The following is a 20,290-nucleotide window of genomic DNA, read 5'->3' as shown; positions in this document are numbered from 1 at the left end:
TCTCATATATATGTTACGGGTCTGGGCTTTGGTCTGATCTGAAACATACCAAGGACTTGGTATCTCAGTTTTTTAAATACTGTACAGACTCTAATTGTGGCTGATCTTTTATAGTTTTCTCATGGTTTTGATTACTTAAACTCTAAAAATGAGGGGGAAAGGGTCTGGGCAAAGTGAGAAGAATGTAACCTTTCTTTTCTCTTCCAGGTGGGATCCTTTTAATCCCCTGCCAATCACACACTCACTCCAAAGCTGTGGGATTTAGCTTTCCAGTGCTAGGCTATGTTTCAGGATACCCAGGAGTCTAAGTCACTATTGCTTTCCTTATCATGGGAAAATAAAAAACTGTTGCCTTCTACATTCTCTAAGCCCTTTGGGGGAAGGGGTTCTCTTTTCTGACAGAGACCAAGAGAACTGGAACAGCAGAGCTAAGGGTAGGTGTGGATGTCATCACTTGGAAGGGTTGAGTGGGAGGAGACCCAAGGTCTTGGCATCAGGACTGGACTAGGAAAATGGTCTCCTGTGATGTGGCTTGCTTCTTGATAGGTTCCTTGAACAGAATACTTCAGATGCTTTCATATGGACCTTGAAATATTTCAGTTTTAAAGGAGAATAAAACCCAAAAAGAATAGTAAGTTCTTGAGTCCAAAACCCTCCACAAACCAAATGCATCAAACATATCTAATTTCAAACACACCAATTTTTTTTATTTTTTTCCCTGTTAAAACAATCACAAAGAAACTTTAAACACCTAAACAACCTTGTTCTTAACACAAGGACATATTGAAATTTGGACAATGGTTAGCACTGCTACATTACAAAAGCTTTGGTCTTTGGAGGATCTGGGCATCTTGCTGTGACAAATGGAAGGACTTCAAGTGGCTGGATTATTGGAATCACACAAAGGACAGGGTCACTAGAAGTGGGATGGGGGTGCCCCCACTGCTTGCTTGGGAATGGGAGTGTTTTGGGGAGTCACACATCAAGGAGGGTGCTAGTGGCACCAGTAATAAGAGGATTGCTTAACAAAGGTCTCTAAGGCATACAAGTGCAAAAAACAACCTGGTGAGACATAGTCCTCTACCTCACCTTTGCTCCTGCTTAGAGGGCCATTTATTCAGATGTGTGGGAAGGTAACCTAAGGCTGAGACCTCAGTTTCTTTCTCAGTGTTACCCTAGTCACTCAGGCGATCAGGGCCATCCACAGACCACACCTGTGGCTTTGGAAACCAAAAGTTAAAAATAAAGCCTTGGTTTTTCCAGTTGCTAAAATGATCCCTCATACCGGCTCAAAGCCTGAGAACTTGAACATTCAAAGCCACTTGTCTAGCTGAAGGAGTGTCTGCTCTTTAAATGACCCACTAACCACTTGTAACCCACAATGATTTAGTTTCCATACACGTAGCCAGGGCAAGGATGTCTTCCAAAAAAAGGGGGGAGGCAGAGATGTCCTGTATCTGTTGCCCTACTAAGTTGAAGGCCTGGGAAATTCCTTACAGAGGTGAGATGGAAACGAGGCTGGCTGATTTAGCTAAAAGGCTTTTGCTATGTTTGTGGGACACTCAAGCTCTATATTACCCACCTAGGAAAACAGAGAAACTGGTTGCTTTCTGCCTTCACTGGGTGAGGTGAGTGAGGAAGCAAGTTCACTTTGAAAAGTTACAGATGGTTGGAGAGCTGAGAGTAGAATAGGTGTGAGGAGGGTCACCTGGAGCCTCTCCAGGCTTTCTAGAGTAAGGACCGTAAGAGAAAGAGGTTCTAAGGCACTGATTGAGGAAAAAAAAAAACATAAGTTGCTGAAGGCTACTGGCTAGAGGCCTATTAGGACAGCACAGTTTCTCTGCATACATCAAATTAAGAGTCTGGGTACTTAATGCTAATGAATGAACCTGGTTTCCCTTCTTAAAAGGGCCTGACAGGTTTGACAAATATTCTTCATTTATACCTTGAAACAACATAAAGGGAATAAAACCAAGGAATAAACCAGTGTCAATGTTTAGTATTGAGAAGTTGCCTCCCCTGGGAACTAGTTCAAGTTCAGGACCCTGGGCTGGGCTCAAATTTATATCCCTTGAAGTCTTTGGGACACTAGTATAGTAAATCACCAAAAGATACAACCATCTCGAGTGAACTTTTATCCAGAATCAGAGCTCATTCTAGACACGGAATTCTATGACTCCTCATAATATCCCCTGAGGTAGATATATGCATATACTTCTTTCACTAACTTCTCTCACAGTTAGCACTCGCCTTTCGACTGACCAAGAATCACATGGCTCCAATACATCACAAGACCAAATTATTTTACGAGGAAAAAACCCTTTAAAATATAATCCATTTCTTTTTTCTGGATGATGCCCTTGGGGCCTAGAACTGCTGAGTGTGGACACGTGGATGAAGTAACTACAAGGACTTGGTATCCTTCGCAGAGCTCAGACTCTCTCCTCTGTGAGGAATGGATGTCCGTGGGAACTAGCAAACAGATGGCTTCTTTAAGTGAATAATCTTTTACTATTATGATTTAAGAGAATAAAGGGGGATTTTCCTCCCTCATCAACGCCTTTTGGGACTGACTCATAGCCTGACCCATTTGGTTTTTCCAACAATGTACCTTCCCCAACGCTATAATGGACTGAGTGGGAACAGGCAGCTAACCAGTTCTTAGCACAAAGGAAACAACTTTCCAACAGTGAGGAAGTCTTGTGGTACAAATCACATAGAGCTTAGGTAAGTGACAGGTATCTTGTTACTCAACGGCTTTAACAAGCATTAACACATCCCCTCCAGGTTCTCCTGATCATCAGGCTTCTTCTCTCTCTTGACCTTCTCTTCTTGACCTCTCAGGTCAGGGCCACTGTTATTTCCTTGCAACTATCTATGACCAATCCTACTTCTTTTGGTCCTTACACAAAAGCAGGGTCCCTTTTGTAGCTGAGGACATATTGAAATCATTCCCCTTCAATCCTTAATTGGATTGGAACCTGATCTCTGCCCACATCAACTCCCTCAACTAACTTTTCCTCTGATCTAAGAACCCAGTCTCCTAAATCTTCCCTAGTTATCAGTGTTTCTCACTAACCTTCTTCCTCTAACTCCAGGATGAACTGCCCCAGCCCCTTAAAAATCACATTATCCTGGTTTTCACTCCATTTTCATTTATCCTCTTGAAGAGGTCCAAATCCTTTCTCCAATCTGAATAGCCTGGAGGCCCCAGCTCCCCACCAGGAATCACCCCCTCTCAGAAAGGTCACACATCTTTATTCTATTCTTCCAATCTGCCCTAGGATCTCTCAGCAATATACTTTCCCTTTCACTACCTACACTCCTATATTTAGCCAGACATATTGAGAGGGGAGAGGCTAGGGAAAATGAGATTTTTTTTTTGTTGGTGGTAATGGAAATTAAATTTTTGTAATCAGAAATTTTTTTAAAAGTATCATGTTTCAATTAGAAGTCATCTTCAAATTAATGTGGTATGTGCCTCACTACTACATTTAAAAGTGAGAAAATGTGTCAGTGGTAAAGTTAGGAGCTAGGGAGGCAAGAATTGAGAATGGTAAGAAAGATATCAGGTTAGTCTGCTTTTTTTCAGAGTGTGACTGTAGGAGAATGTGGAGGGCTTTTTAAACTGGAAGGAGGGGGAAGAGAACTGTTCCACTCAAAACTAAGTATGTTGTATCTATACAAAAAAAAAAAAGGAATTGCTATTCAGTAACCCTTTCACAACAGTTATTCTCTTCCCTTCCCACACCCATGCCACCCCTGTCTCCTTAACTTCGAATGAATTTTTCCGGGGCTGGTTGTTTATCTTACTATGGTTTTCTGGGTGGGAGGTGGAATCCTTGCCTAGTAGATTTTGTGGGAAAGCAGAAGTACAGAGCTGAAGGCCTGCTTCCTATCTTCCCAGGTCCTGGGATTGCAAAGTAACTGCTAAGAGAACATCTATTTGCAGCTACTGCAAAAGTTCCCCGGTCCAAGAAAGCTATGAGTTTATAGCTCTGAACCAAACCTTCCTTTCCATTCTTCTCAAGAGTTGTTTCCCCCCCCCCCCAACAAGCATGGTGTTGACATGACAAGCATATCAGGGTGGCTTCAGAAAGAATAGTTGGTTCCATGAGTTCCAATGGATAACTGTTGGGGTTAGACTATGAGACTGAAAGTGAATAATTTTCACAAAGTACTATTAGATCCATTTTGTCCCATCCTTGGAACCCTAGTATTAAGAAGTATGTTCTTTGTGACTTAACGCCCTCTTTCCCCAAAAGAATATATTTCTAGTAAATTGGCACCATTCAGGAAACCAATCGGGCATCAGAACAAGGTAAATGAATGAAGGTTATGAGATATTCCTATGGTTGGTGGAACAAGTCTTGTCGTCACCATTTTGAGATGTTAGAGTCATCTCTTCACCAGAATTTCTTCCTTAAGGTGATAAGCTTTCCTTTTTCCTAACACTCACCTTCAAACTTCTTCTCTTCCCCAACCCCCTAAATATTCAAAAGAATTTGTGAAATCTTAAGAATGATATGAAAAGTTCCTCTTTTACTGGGGAATCTCACTTGGCACAGAGTCAAATACCATACGGTGATTGATTGAAAATGACACAGAAGCATCTAGGCACACAGGATCTAAGAGTTGGATACCCTTATTTTATAGATAAGGGAGCCTGAGGCCCAGAGAGGCTAAATTACTTGTCCAAGGTCACACAGTGAGTTTGAGGAAGAGCCAGAACTAGAAACCAGATCTCCGAGCTTCCAAGGCCAGGATTCTTTCCATCATAGCACACTGCCCCTACTGCCCCTGGGTAACATCCCCAAAACAGCAAATGACTACAGAGTTTCATGAGTGAGAAAAGGCAAAGTTGCAAAGGATGATTTGTGACTTGCACAATCAAGGGGAGGATGTTTAATTTCTCACAGTATCTAAAGAAGCTGAGTGTGAACTTAAACCATAAGCCCTTTCAATATTTGGCACATGAAAATTGCATACATTTCAATCTCATACTTATCCAATGCAACAAGCTATCCCTTTTGAACCCATTTGTTACAGTTACAGTTACAGTAGCCATGGAGAGAGAGCTGTCCTTGTTCTCAGGAAGACCTGGGTTCAAATCCTGCCTCTGACACCAATGAGCTATGTGACCTTGGACAGGTCTCAGTGCCTCAGCCAAATCTCTAAAACTGTAAATCTCAGAACAATTGCAGATCTGCCTTGGTAGAGGGAATTTCCTCATCAAAAGCCTCCTACACCAATGAAATCACAGATCTACATAAATCTTTAATCTGCCAGGAATTTGAGATTTAGTAGAAATGCTCAATGAAGCTTAATCCCTCTTGTAATGGGCAGCACAGAATTGTTCCACTAAACAGAATTCTTTTTTCCTAACATGAGATAAAAAATTCTTTGGCAAGAAGCTATTTGCATTACTTTTTGCTCATACTTTGGGGGAGAATTAAGATGTTTTCCCCCTTTATGTTCCTCTTCATCTCCCTCATGACCCAAAGATGTTTAAGGAAAAACTGAAATACATTTTCCTTACCATCAGATAAATGTGCAATATACCTACATTAATATTACATACACATATACATTAATTATATATATAAAAATTTATGCCCACTCAGTTCTGATAGATGAGGAAGCTTCAAAAGGACCTGTAGTCATCCCAAAATCAGACTGTCAGAGTAAGAAGGAACTTTAGCAACTGTCTAATCAGATACTGTTTTGCAGATGAGGGAACTAAGGTTCCTGAGAAGTACAGTGACTTGGTGAAAACTCATACAGGTGGTGGCAGAGCTGGGGACTAGATTCAAGGTCTCTTAAGTCTAAGACTCTTTCCTCTGTTCCACGATGTATTTCTTTTATATTAAGGCTTATCAACTCCTTCTCCATTAGACTTGTGATTGATACACCTCCTTTGATGAAGCGCAGACTACGAATATTTAGCTAGAATATGAGCTTCCTACTGGCAGGCACTCTTGTCATTTTTACCTTTGTACACCCAAAGCCTCTGGCTAGTGCCCTTCCCAAAGCAGATGCTTAATAAATATGTGTTGCATTTACTGGGTCACCTCTATCAAAATATAAACCTGTCATATTGCCAAAGATCTTGTGCCATCAGAAAGGCTATCTCCCTGATGGGCAACTTCTGGCCTGAAAAACACTATCCCTATGACCTCTCAAGAACTGCCTAACCTTCCTTAGAGGTGGGGGAGTTAATATGCAACTAAACAATGTTTTTAAAAATTTTATAATACTTTCAAGGAAGGGTTGGTTGGCAGTTCTACCTGGACTCTGTAACAATAGACTGTGAGGGGTCAGAAGAACATAGTATCTGGCATACTTAATACAAAGCACTTAATAAGTGCTTGCTGATTGATCATGTAGGTAGGTGTTTCTCCTGTTTAAACTGCTGAACTATTTCTTTCCCCTCTTAGATACTCCCTCTTCCCATCTCCGGGGAAAGGAAATTGATGCTGAGTTCCATAACGGACAATTTGCTATGTTTTAATGAACATATGTCTTTGTTTATAAAAGATGACTCTTCTTATATAGAATTCCTTCCAGAGTAGTTTGCTTAACCCAAGACAGTTCTTAGAGAATTGGGGGAGGAAGGATAGTAGGGAGAAGCAGCAGGATGAACACGTGACTGTCTTGGAGCACGCTGCTGGTCTAAGGCAGATTTGATGTTGAGTTTGTGGTCTTCGAATACAAGATTAGGTCCCTTGATCACATAAACTATCACACTGCTGTTCTTCCCCTGTTCTTTATATGGCACTTGGAAATACCTTCCCCTACAACCCCCTTCCCCCAAAATCAATGCAGTCCAAGATTTGAGTGCATGCAAAATTCTGAGTCAGTTTTCTGACCAACATCAGTCTTCCCTGTTTATGGAGCTGAATACATGTCACCTCCAAGCTTTCAGACAGCACAGCCAGGGGACTGTTTGAGGTTTGAATGGATGACAAACTTCTCAACGTAGATTTGAGTTGTGCTGTTGTAGAAGGCAATGATTAAAGATTCCCCTGCTTTTAGTCCAATAATATAAAGTCCCTGAGGAAAAAAAAATGCTATAAAAACCCATCTCTCAATAGTAACACAATGGGTTCACAAGAATTATTGAATGAGAGCAGAATCCCTTAGGCAGTAAATGAAGACATTACACTTTTTATGTCAGAACTGATATGAAAAAAATATTTGAGGTGGTATAGTTTCAGCTAAGTGGAGGTGCTGGTTGTTTGTTGTTCTTGTTGCTTTTTAATGATGCTTAATACTTAAATCTCTGAGACAGAATTGAGCTATTTACTTTAACATGACTCTGTGTTCTCCTCTAGCAATGTGAGAGGAGAATTCATACCTGTCATGGCTCCGGTACCCACACATGTTACACTCAAAAGGGTCACGAAAACCGTGACAGCCCATGTGAATGGTGAACATCACATAATCCAGGAAAAGGACTCGGCAGTGGTCACACCTGAACACACCCATCACCTCTCCATCTTTGTTGATCACTTTGATGGTATCTCGAGGGCAGATAGGTGGGGGTTTGAGGAGTTCATAGGAGTGGGGCAGCTCCTTCAGGGGTGGCATCCCATTTCTGGCCCGGGGAGGGATCATGAGGTTCTGCTGGTAGGCATGATTCTGGCGTTCTTCATGGTTGCTATCTGTGTCTGTGGAGTCGTGGCCACTGTTGTTGGGGGAGAGGCCTCTTTCAGAAGGTAGGCACTTGTCTGATAGGTGGGTGTTTTTCTTCTCTAGGTCCTGAGGGCCACCGTTAGGCATCTCTGTACGGGTAAGTGCAATGGGGTACATGCTGCTGATAACTGGGACCATCTCTGAGGTTGGGGCAGGAGGGGTCTGCACTAAGGGACGCAGGGCCTCAGCTCCAAGGTAAGTGATGGCATTGTTAATGGCCTGATCCATCATCCGAGTCTGGATCATCTCACTTTCCTTCTCATACATGTAGCCGGAATTATAATTGACTTCAAAGCAATGACGCTTCTCACCTGTAAGAGGGAAAAGAATAGGTTACAACTGAGCCATATAGGCACGGGGATCTCAGAATTGCTCAGAGATTTTGGATTGTGGGAGACTGTGTGGTCCATTAGAGAACACAGAATGCAAACAGTACTGACCCTTTATGGAGTTACAGACTTGCTCCATGTCAGAGGCCACCGGCCACTAACATTAGGTTGAGGCAATAGTTTTGTCGTCATCTCCTGGTCAGAATTTGGGGAATCCCAGGCATGGGAGAGATGTAGGCGCACATTAAGACTGGGTTCAAATGACTGAATGACAAGTGGTAGTTCAGTGCTGCTATCATGTCCATCCTCCTCTCAAAATACTGGCAACCCTTCACCTCTTGTTTTCTGCTAACAATTTTTGAAAGATCAGGATAGAAATGAGGCAATGGATGGCAAAGTTCATTGGCTGGTGAAAGTATTTCCCTTAAGGAGATCAAAGAAAGAGGGAAAGGACCCATTTGCATGAAAATATTTATAGTAACCCTTCTTGTAGTATCAAAAAACTGGAAACTAAGGAAGGACCTATCAATTGGTGAGTGGCTGAACAAATTATGGTATATGAAAGTAAAGGAAAGCCATTGCACTATAAGTAGTGATGAAAGTGGGGCAGCTAGGTGGCGCAGTGAGTAGAGCACCAGCCCTGGAGTCAGGAGGACCTGAGTTCGAATCTGGCCTCAGACACATTTACTAGCTGTGTGACCTTGGGCAACTGCCCTGCCAAAACAAAACAAACAAACAAAAAAAAACTAAAAAAAAAAAAAAAAGAAGTGATGAAAGGCATGGGATTTTAGAGAAACCTGAGAAGATCAGGAGGAGAAATAAATAAGCAAATAAATACACACGTATATATACATATGTACACACATATATGTCTATGCACATATACACACACATATATGTATACGCACAACATTGTAAAGACAAATAGCTTTGAAACACTTAAGGACTCTGAGCACTGCAACGACCAATCATGATTCCAGGGAGCTGATTATGATCTATGCTACCCACCTTCTGACAGAGAGGGGATGGATTCAAGAGGCAGAATCAAGCATACATTTTTAGACAGGAATTTGTTTTCCTTCACTATGCATATTTGTTTTGAGGGTTTTTTGTTTTGTTTGGTCGGGGGGAACGGGGTGGGACAGAAAGAAAATAAATGCCTCTTAATTGAAAAGTATGACAAAATTATTTTTAAAAAGCTTTTTAAAAGCCATCGGTTTCACGCTCCTCAATTATGCTCAGTCGCCTGACTGAGTCAATAACCGGGAAAGTGAGAAGAAGCCTTAGCAATGGGAGACTAGAGTCAAAGGTTGTTTCAGAAAATGTTCTCTCGTTATTTACTTAAAAAATGGATCCATGATCAATATCTAAGTGTTGATTAAGATTTGTTTTGCCCTTAACTGAAACAGTTCTTATGGTTCCCCCCTTCCTATTTCTCATTTCAGACTGATGAGAAATTCTGAAAGGCTGTCCTAGCCTTCCCCTGGGTGTGTGGGTGTTGTGTGTCAGAAAGCAGAGGCTTCCAGGCCACAGGGAAGACTGGGATGGATCGTAGCAGTGGTGGCAGGTGCACTTAATGGGTGAGTAGCAGGTGAACAAAGGAGAGACTATGAAGGACTTATCAAGTAAGTGGAAGAGATGGGGCTGGGGCCTTTGGTGCTGCCTTTCTCATCCCATTGTTTTATAAGCTCTAAAAACACCTGTTGTATTTCATTCATCCTCTGCAGACTTTTCTTTTTTACATAGAATTGACACCAAATCGTGTCACTGCAACTTATATAAAACATTCCTTAATTTTAAAAAATGTTGAATAACAGTACCTTTTAAGTTTAGCTAACTACTACAGCCATCATTTGTTGAATGCCTCCTGGATTTTTAGCACTTTGGGAGACATAAAAGAGGTGACATGATCTCTGAACCTTAGCAGCCTACAATACAGTTGGAAAAAGACCAAAAACCTAACTGAAATAACTATAGAAAAAAATGACCAGACAAAATACAAGTAAGTAAATGGCTGTATGGCGTAGACTGCCTACAGAAATGTTTAGGGAACAAAAAGTAATTTTGGGCTTAGTCAGGGAAGCCTTCTGGGAAGAAGTAAGATGAGATGGGCCATGAAGGATGAATAGAATTTAAAGTAGCAGAGAGACAAACTGAATCAGAGAACAGATCAAGTATAGACACATAGGGAGGAATAAGCAAGATATATATGGAAAAAAATAATGGTTGAAGTAGAGGGGCAATGTTGGGTAGAAGTAAGGACTAAGATTGGATGGGTACAGTAGGACTGGTTAATGGAGAGCCTTGGATGCCAGTTTGAGTCTGGCTTAGATTCAAAAGAGAGCCCCTATATACTCTTGAACAAGGGAAGCATGTGTTGAAAAATGATGTTTTAGGAAGTGGCAGTAGGCAAAAAGGATTTAAACAGAGGGAAACTAGAAACAGACCAGCTAACTGGACACACCTGCTTCCACATTCCCTAACACCTACAAGCCAAGGTGATTGTTCCAAGACCAAAACTGAGGAAACAACAGGCAGTGAATCAGATCTCTCCTTCTTTACTCAACAATCAACCTTAATGGAAGAGCAGACCATAGGCGAATTTACCATGGTCTCTGCTGTTCAACTTCTAAGAAGAACGTGCCTCTGCACACTGCTGCATTGGGAGGAGGGAGGGGCTGAAAAAAATGCAGTCCAGCAAAGCTTTAGACTTCCCAAACAACCCCTAGAGCATGGTACCCACATGATGAAGCTTCATGTAAGTTTGGTGTTCCATCCCACCTGCTCTCATTAATTCAGCCTCTTGACAGGGTCCTCTCAATATCTTCAGCTAAGGGAGTAGGTCCAGGACATTTTCCCCTGAGATGAAAACCCTTCACTAATTCTTGGTCTTAATCCTCACTCTCATCAACTTACTTCACTTAGCTAGGCCTGACTTCACAATCTGTAGCACCTGCAGCACATTGCTAGAAAACAGCTGAGTGCTAAAAGTTCTGAGAGGCAAAACATTAAGAGGAAAAAAGAAAACAAAAACCTCTGGATGAGTGGAAATAAGTAACTGAATTCTGTGGTTAACGAAACAGCCATTGTTCATTGTTAAGAAGACAGAAGAACCTCACACCTTCACGTGCAAGCAACTTGCAATGATCAAATCCCCTCATCTCTGAGTTACGGTAACTTAAACAGCACAGATGTATATCAGTCACCTGTAGAGATGATGACTCAATGGGTATGAAACTCTTCAGGGTGAGCTACAGTAATCGAAAAGCCAAGAGCTCACGTTTCTTTAGTGATACACTCATTTAAAAAAAAAAGGGTTAGTCAAACCACAAAAATGTAACTGCTTCCAAACCCACACTGGACCTATAGTTCGGCTTCAAGTCAGAATCACCTAACATCTCTTGAATGATTCATAATACCAGCTCTGGGCTGAACCAAAGGCTCTTAACCAATAAAAACAAAACATCCAAAGAGCAGGCTCGGTCAGGCTACCTGTTCTCCCTACAAAGTCCCATGTTTAGAATAAGTCATTTTACGTGAGAATAAAACCGTGACACAATTTGTTTATAGGAATTCACAGAATTTAGGGTTGGAAGGGACCCCAGAACAAAGGAGAAATTATCTGGTCCAACCCTCTAATTTTATGGACTGTTGTTGGCCATTTTCTTTCTTTCCCATCATTCTTTAAAAGCAGGGGTTCTTAACCATTTTTGTGTCATGGACCCCTTGGGCAGTCTGGTGAAGCCTATGGACCCCTTTTTCAAAATAATGAATAAAGTAAAATACATAGGAATACCACGGAAACCAATTGTATTGAAATTTAGTTATTAAAATTTTTAAAAAGGGAGGGAAACTAGGTGGCGCAGTGAGTAGAGCACTGGCCCTGGAGTCACGAGAACATGAGTTCAAATCCAGCCTCAGACACTTGACACACTAGCTGTGTGACCCTGGGCAAGTCACTTAACCCCCACTGCCCTGCCTTCCCCTCTCCAAAAATAAAATAAAATAAAAATTTTAAAAAAGTTCGCCCACCTCAGGTTAAGAAGCCTTGATCAAGTCCAATGCCCTCATTTCACAGCTTAGGAAACTGAGGCACAGAGAGGGGAAGAGATTTACCCAAGATTACACATTGTGTTCAGGGGCCGAGGACTAGATGAGGTAATAGGATCGTAGATTTAGAGCTGGAAGGAATGACAGTGAATACCTCTTATTTTACAGAGCAAGGGACGGAGGCCTAGGGAAGGGCTGACTTGACCAAGAACATATAGCAAGTGAATGGCAGAGCCAGGATGAGAATTCTGTTGGATGAACAAGTCCTGTAAGAAAGCTGCAAATTAACCCACATCTATCTCCCATTGCCCCGGGTTTTCCCCAGTAGGAAAGTGGGGGCCATAAGCACTTTAGTATCCTAACTCCAGTACCCAAAGCAGGGAGTATTAACATTTTTTTATTTCATGGACCCCTTTAGCAATCTGGTAGAGCCTATAGACTCTTTCTCATATTAATGTTTTTAAATGAATAAAATAAAATACGTAGGCTTGCAAGGGAAGTGAATTATACTGAAATACGGTTGTCAAAATGTTAACAGCAACAATAACAACCACCAAGTTCATGGACCTTAGGTTAAGAACATCTGTTCTAAAGGGTGTCAATCCCTAGTCCCTAGGCCAAACCCCAAACTGCGTCATTTGCCCCCAGATACAATATTCTTCATTTCCTGTTCTAAAACTGTTGGGTTAGTGTGGGCACGGGCCTGTTAACATCTTCACGAGATGTGAACAAATCTTAGGTATCATTATATAAAAACGCTGGGAGGGGCCTTGAAAGATCAGTTTGTAATCATGAGAGTACATAAGGAAGTCTGCTGAAGAGATGAATAAGATTTGAACAGTCTTTTCAGAATCTATAGTTAACAGAATGAGAAAAGGCAGCCTTAGCCCCATTCCTACCATTTGACACTAGATGCTTTTGGCCCCCTCCACCCCCAACTTCAGGAAAATGACTGAACCATCCAGAAGAAAGGTCTGTGGGTAGATTTCAGGGGATCCATGAACTTAGATGGGAGGAAAATTACATCTTTATTCTCGCTAATCTCCAACCGAAATGTAGCATTTCCTTCAATTATTTAAAAAACATGATTCTGGGAAGGGGCCCATAGGTTTCACTAGACTGCCAGAGGGGTTCATAACATAAAAATGGTTAGGAATCTTTGACCTAGAAGGATGCCATTGTTGGATCCCCTTTCCTTTTCGGTCTTTGCACATCTTTGTATCTCTTTTGACACTTCATATAGCACTTTGCACAAAGTAGGCCCTTAATAGTATTTTTTGATTGGTTGGTGTTTGGGGCTGGTGATAGGGAAGTAGTGCTGCTCATCCTAATTCATACCCCAATTCATTCGCTGAACAGTGTCTACAGCTAGGTGCTGGGGAAGATAAAAATATCAACAGGACACAAAATGATTTACAATTCTTGGTGGGGGAGGGGAGGAAGGAAAAGTACAGCCCCATGTTGGTCATTGACTCTAGCACAGGAGAAGGCACCAAACACAGTCTCTTGTGGCAGGGGCAGCTGGCTGCAGTTCTCAGAAGAATTAGGGTAAGGGATATGGTGGCAGCACCTGGTCCACACACATTTTTGGCCAATACATTCATATTATATAATATACACTGAGCACCTGCTATGTGTCAGGCATTATGCTCAATGCCATGGGGGATATAAAAATTAATTAAGCTGGTCTCTACCCCTAAAGAACTTATAAATTAATAGGGGAGAAAAGACATAAGTGCCACCTAAGTGTTGCCAAATGCCAAAGGAAGGCAAAAGACATAGAAATAATGCAAAAGGAGCTCACAATTTTTAATCTATCCCTTTCTCAAATGCAGGTATTCTGCAAATTCCCCTGAATACCCATTCTGGCATTTTTGTCACCTGGACAGGTAAAACAATAGAACATTTTCAGATATTCTTTACATGGTCATATTGTCTAGATACTGTTTGCAAAGAAAGTTGCTGCCTCCTCACAAGTGCCAATAGCTATCTCTATTCGAATGTGAGCTTAGAACAGGGCCTTTCTTTTTATCTCCAAAGCTTAGCCAAAGTCTGAAACATAACAAGTGCTTAATAAATGCTTGACTTTGCATTTTCACTGGTTATCCTTCATACCTGGAATTCTCCCCCTCCTCAGCTAAATTTCAGCTAAAATCTTACCCTCTGCAAAAAAAAAAAAACTTTACTGGTCCCCCTTAATGTTAGTGCCTTTCCTCTGCTGACTATCTCCATTTTACCCTGTATATATCTTGTTTGTACATAGTTTTTTTGCATGTTGCTTCCTCCATTTGATTGTAAGCTTTTTGAAGACAGGGACTATTTTTTATTTTACCTCTACTCCACTCCCCACAGTTAGCACAGTGCAGGACACATTGATGGAGCTTAATAGATAATTTCTGCTTTGCTGACTTCACTATTACCAGATAAGTCCCCATGAATAGTTAGGGTATCAGAACTATGCCTCTCAGTGTGTTTATCTCCTATCAGACCTTGGTAAACAAAAGCAGTAAAAAGGAAAAGTTAACTCCTTTCTCATTATGGATGTGGTCTCAGGTTAATTGTGATGAAAAATCCCCTGCCTCTGACTCCACATTGGAAGAAAAGAGAGAAGAGAACAGAAAAGTGTAAGAAGGAGAGACGCAGAGACAGAGAGAGAGAAGAGAGAGAGAGAGAGACAGACAGACACAGAGAGAGACACAGAGAGAGACAGAGAGAATAGCACTGATAGAGATCAGGAAGAGAAACTGCAGAGGGGTCAGAGTGCATTTTTTTTTTTGTTTTTTTGGTGGCAGAACAATTTGTTCTCTGTAAGGTGGATGCCATTTGTTTCAGGAGAGACAGCACAGGAAGATAGTTCTGGTCACTAGGAAATACCCAGTTTCTCTTTCTACTAGACTGTGATCTTCTCAAGAGTAGGGACTGTCTTCTGCTTTTTTTTTTTTGTATCCTTAATGCTTAGCACAGTGCTTGGAACATACTAGGCACTTAATAAATATTTGTTGACTGACTATCATTGACCAGCTCAGCACAACCTTAGAGCTAGATAATACTGTGCACACAGACGTGCATACACCCACCCAAGTAGCTTTTCTCCCCCCATTTTTCACCCTGTCAAGTTTTTTCCCTGACCCACAACTGGCCAGATACACACACCTCAACTCAGCTCAGTGAAGCTTAGAGGCCAGGGATCCTTTATGCCTCTGGGAAGGGAGAGGGTACAGGCAGTTTTCACCCTTAGAAACAGGTAGTGAAACTGCTTCCTACAGTTCTTTTAGCCAAAGGAAGCAGTTTCTCATTAGCTGCTTTACACAGAGAGCTGGTGGTATATTATTTTGAAGTGTCAGGATTTCACTAACATTCTTACAGTGGGTGAGAGATTTTTGCGTATGTATGTGTGTTGTTTTCAATATAAAGAAAACATCCTTTAATATGAGGAATAAATGAAAAAAAAAGCAGGGGAAACTCTGGAGTGTACTCCTTGTTCTAAACTGATGAAGAAAGAAAATCCAGAGAAAGCAATTGTGCTTTTTTCTGTTTGTCCCCCAAATGGGGAATCCGTACATACTTTCATTTTGGGCCTAGTTGTTCAATGGTGGCCTTGTTAGGAATTGAGCCAAATAAGGTTCTGTCAGTAAAACAAGATGTTGAGAAAGGAAAACTCCAGAAAGATTTGTGCTATCAAAAGTAACATCCTGGCCTTTCATAAGAATAGCTAAGAAAACTTTATTTCAATGATGTAAGGATGTTGGCTGATGAGTATGTATCATCATGTTATTTCCTACTTTACAGAGAATTTCCGGGAGAATCAATTAGAAATGGGTTTTCTTTTTCTTCTGTCCCCTGGCAGCTTGTGTTTACAGTCTTATTCCTCAATAAAAACGATTTCTACGTGTCCAGCCTGCTCTGAGCTTTAATCTAGGGCCTTCGTTTGAAGCATATGAAAAGTAGTGCTTAATTTGGGTGTAAGAACCAGTGTGTCTGTACAACAGGTTGCCCTGATGGCACATTTTGACCTTTGCTTTTATAGTTCAAGAGGTTAGGAAAGCCAAGATTGGTCTGAGTACTCTGTAATTGGCTTCAAGTATTAAAGGGAGTGACTCATTCTTCCTTCACACCTTACCCATCTCCCTGGGAGCTTATGTCTTCAGAAAACCATGTCCTAGTTCTTCAGACAGTCAGAAAAAGAACTCTTCCTGCCCTCCCCATCTTTCTAGTCTTATTATACCTCCCACCCTCACTTACTCTCAGATCTAATGATGCTGACCTCCTTGTCATTTCTTGAACAAGATACTTTATATCCCAACTGAGGGCATTTTTACTTGCTGTCCCCCTACTTGGAATTCTTTCCCTCTTCTCCCTTCCCCTGTAGCCCCTGGCTTCTCTGGCTTCCTTCAAGTCCTAGCTAAAATCCCATGTTGCGCCTTTCTCAGTCTGCTCAATCCCTCTGTCAATTATCTCCAATTTATCCTGTCTGTAGCCTGTTTGTACCTAGTTGTTTACATGGTGTCTCCCCTATTAGATTGTAAACTCCATGAGGGCAGGGGCTATCTTTTGCTTTTCTCTGTATCCCTCAGGGCTTGGCACAGTGCCTGGCACACAGAAGGCACTAGATACATGTGAACTGACTGACTGAGGAAGAAGTAGCTAAGCTAAGAGTGAAGGTTGTAAGTTGATGCTGGAAGACTGGCTCAGTGCTTTGCTTTGTACCATCTTAGGTAAAACGCATCAACATTTGCCTAGTCCTAATTCTGCAAATTCTCTGATTCTATTTACAGAACGCTGAGAGAGAGGTACTATGGTTGCCGCTAAAATAGCACCAAGTTAATCTGGCAACACACATATAGCTTGGTGTCATATGATACATGCTGTTTAGTTGCTGTTTGATAACAGCACAAGGTTGACTGTTTGGTAAGGAATTATCCAGCCATCATGAAGATGGTTTCCTAAGCTATAAAGGGGATTGTATGTGAAGTACATTGGTGGAAGGAGTACCTCTTCTAATGAAACCAGCAATCTCTAAAGTAATAATAATTAATATTATTAATAATAATAATTAAGAGCATTGTGGCTCACAGAGCACTTCCTTCATAACAACCCTGTGAGATAAATGGCATACATTTCATTCTTGATTTTACAGATGAAGAAATCAGGGCTCAGGGAGGTTACTCACTTGCCCGAAGTCAATCAGCTAATAAGTGTCAGAACCAGGATTCGATGCCATGACCAGGAACAGTCTTCCCATAATGCATGCTGGGACTTCCCATAAAGAAACTCACATAATGAACATTGTATACCATCCTTATTGTTAACCATCCTTCCACAACTTTACAACTTTGAAAAAAATAAAGTTACAAGTGCCAAACATGGACAATGTAAACACAAAATGACAGCCATAATGGCTAGCTCAGATGTTCTCTTCTGTTACCTCTACCATTCATGCTTTCTCCTGAGCAATTCCCAGTTATTGCATAGGGCCAAGAAGCCCTGAACCTGCCACCTCAGTTCAGATCACCTGTCAAACATAGCAGCTATTTGATGACTCAGATGATAGGGGGAAATCAACAACTAAGAAGTCTAGAGTGGTGGTGTCACACTCAAATACAAATGAGGGCCACTAATCCCTGTGGGCGCATATTGGTTTGAAAATGTAATGCTACCTATGTTTCATTGCATTTTTATTTGTTAAATATTTTCCAGTTACATTTAATCTGGTTCAGGCAGCGCTGGGGAGTGTTCGTTTGACACCTCTGCTCCAAAGTACTTGACACTAGTCTGGAGGTAAAATATTGAAATCGTATGGCCACAAACAGCAAAAAGCAGTCAAGATCCAAAGTATGTTGTTTTATATTTGAAACATGTACCTGAGACTATAGCCCAAAAATAGGTTCAAGACAATGGCAATATAAATGGTTAATATTAATCATATTAATTATATAATATAATCTATTATGTTAAATATATAATATTGTATTAGATATAAATTTTAAACATATGATATTAATTCAACATATTATAATAATTAGTCTCATATTTCAGTTCCTTCAAGTAAAAATGTATTGCTTATTGCCGGTTTAAAATTCTGCAACATATTAATTTTCAAATTTTCAAAATATCAATTTTCTCCCATCCATCTTTACTCTATCACCATCAATCCTTCTGATTAAACCAACCCTTTCTCCAGATTAAAATATTAACCAAAGTGTTTCTAGTCAAAGTCTTTCCAGTCTTAAAAGAAAACTGAATGCAAACAACAGAGCAGGGGGGAAGGGAAGGGAACAGAAGCATTTATTAAGCACCTACTATATGCCAGGAACTGTACACTTTTATAAATATTACCTCATTTGATCCTCACAATAACCCTGGGAATTTGGTGCTGTTAATATTGTCCCTATTTTACAGTTGAGGAAACAGAGACAGCCAACAGTTAAGTAACTTGCCCAAGGTCACACAGCTAGTATGTACCTGAGGCTGGATTTGAATTCAGGTCTTCTACCTGACTTCAGGGCCAGCAATCTAACCACTGTGCCACCTAGCTGCCAGGATCTAGGAATAAAGAAGGATGGAGGGCTGGGTTTGGTATTGCACGACCTGATTTGGAGTCTTGCCTGTGCTGCACTGGGCAAATCACAAACTCTCTGGACTGAAGGTTCCTCATCCGTAAAACAAAGCCCTCAGACTAAAGGGCCTCTCAGGTTCCTGCCAGCTCTACTTTATTTGTGTGCTGTCTTCAGAAACTCTTAAGTATTCAAAGATGCACATTACCTTCAAAGGTAATGTACTCATAAAATTAGTCAGAATCATAATTCTGTACCTGAAACTCTGTGAGTCTCACTGCTTGACCACATTCCCTAAGGATCAGTAAGGGTCTTGATCAGACTAAATTAAAATGTATTGTTTATTAGTCCAACATAATTTATTCTTAATCTGTCCAGTGATATGAAAATCATTTATCCAGGAATAAAACCAAAGAAAGATTCAAGTTAGATAACCCTGAAACATGGATTCTCTTAATTTAGCAATTTATCACAACATACCTATGCAGAAAAAAAAAACCTCTCCAGGCCAAAATTAATTTCACTCAGTTCGACAGTAGGGTAGGCAGTTGATCTTTGTAAAAGATATTAGGGATGGTAGTAGGGAGAGAAAGAGAGCTGAGATTAGAGATAAACAGATGTGAGAGAGGGACTGACAGTGCTGCTAAAACTCTGTGTGGCAAAGCAGCTCTATTTTGATTCGGATAACTATTTTTGTTCGACATCAGTGCCTTGAGACTAATTTATAAGTAAACTTCATGCATTCATTTCAGCTGTCCACTTCACAAAAATAAATCTCCTTTAATTATCATGGTCACACGCATGCAAACATCTGGGAGAATTTATCAAAATGTTGATGGTCCTCAACAGTTGAAACATTTTGAGAAACATAACTTTTTTTTAGTAATCTCATTTTGCACCATTTTCTAACAAGGTGAAAGCCAATGACACAAAAATTAACTCCAGCATGCAAAACATTTCCATCAAATATTGCTATTTAAGATATTTGATTTTAGGCATTCTCTCTTCAAAGTCAATCCCTGACCCATTCTAAGAAAACATGGCAATATTTTTCAAAGTATGAAATCAATTGGAGCTTCAAATAGAAAAACATATGAAAAGGCTTACCATAAATGCTGTCCTGACACAAAAATAAGGGAAGGTGAAAAAAAATATTCTATTCAATACATGTCACACAAGGAAGAAACTATAATTTTTATACAAAAATAAATTCTATTTATTAAGTGCAAATTCCCAATACTTGCATAATCTTTATTTGTCCTTCTTTAGTTAATCAAATTCATCCTATTTGCTCCATGCACCACAATGACCTTTTAGAATAAAAAAATAAGCTAGAATGAAATAAGAAGACAATATAATGAGAAACGAATTACTTATTTAAACCTAGACTGGGCCAGGATGGCCCTTGTGTAACATGTACTCTGTGTTATCCCCTTCAGATGGATCTGCTAACAGCAGCAGGCAAAGGGCTTGTATTCTTACCAATAAATTTCTGGGGCATCGAGCTTTTTCGTTTGGCCACGTTGGTTGCTAATCTGTCCAGCACAAGAGCTCTTTCAGTTCCCATCTCTGCTTTGAGATGTCTTGCCTCCACGCTGGCTGGTTTGGGAAAATGTAAGAAAGGGAAAAAAAAATAAACAGGTAGGTAAGAGGAAACGTTTG

At 40.6% G+C, this 20,290-nt stretch overlaps 1 protein-coding gene across 4 annotated transcripts in view; it reads right to left on the bottom strand.

Moving 5' to 3' along the window:
- Nucleotides 1-685: 685 nt before the first annotated feature.
- IKZF3 (IKAROS family zinc finger 3) overlaps nt 686-20,290 on the bottom strand; it is an 84,777-nt gene continuing 65,172 nt past the window's right edge. For all 4 annotated transcript variants that reach the window (XM_036756561.1, XM_036756562.1, XM_036756563.1 and 1 more), the window contains 2 exons: nt 20,111-20,227; nt 686-8,006 (listed from right to left, as the gene is read on the bottom strand). In XM_036756561.1, the coding sequence (XP_036612456.1) occupies nt 7,303-8,006; nt 20,111-20,227 (821 nt within the window). In that variant the 3' untranslated portion in view covers nt 686-7,302. The remainder of the gene's footprint in view (nt 8,007-20,110; nt 20,228-20,290) is intronic.

Source organism: Trichosurus vulpecula, chromosome 4, assembly GCF_011100635.1.
Source record: "Trichosurus vulpecula isolate mTriVul1 chromosome 4, mTriVul1.pri, whole genome shotgun sequence".
NCBI classification, from domain to species: Eukaryota; Metazoa; Chordata; class Mammalia; order Diprotodontia; family Phalangeridae; genus Trichosurus; species Trichosurus vulpecula.
The sequence above is the reverse complement of the archived record's forward strand: the minus strand, read 5'-3'. Positions and strand labels throughout refer to the sequence as shown.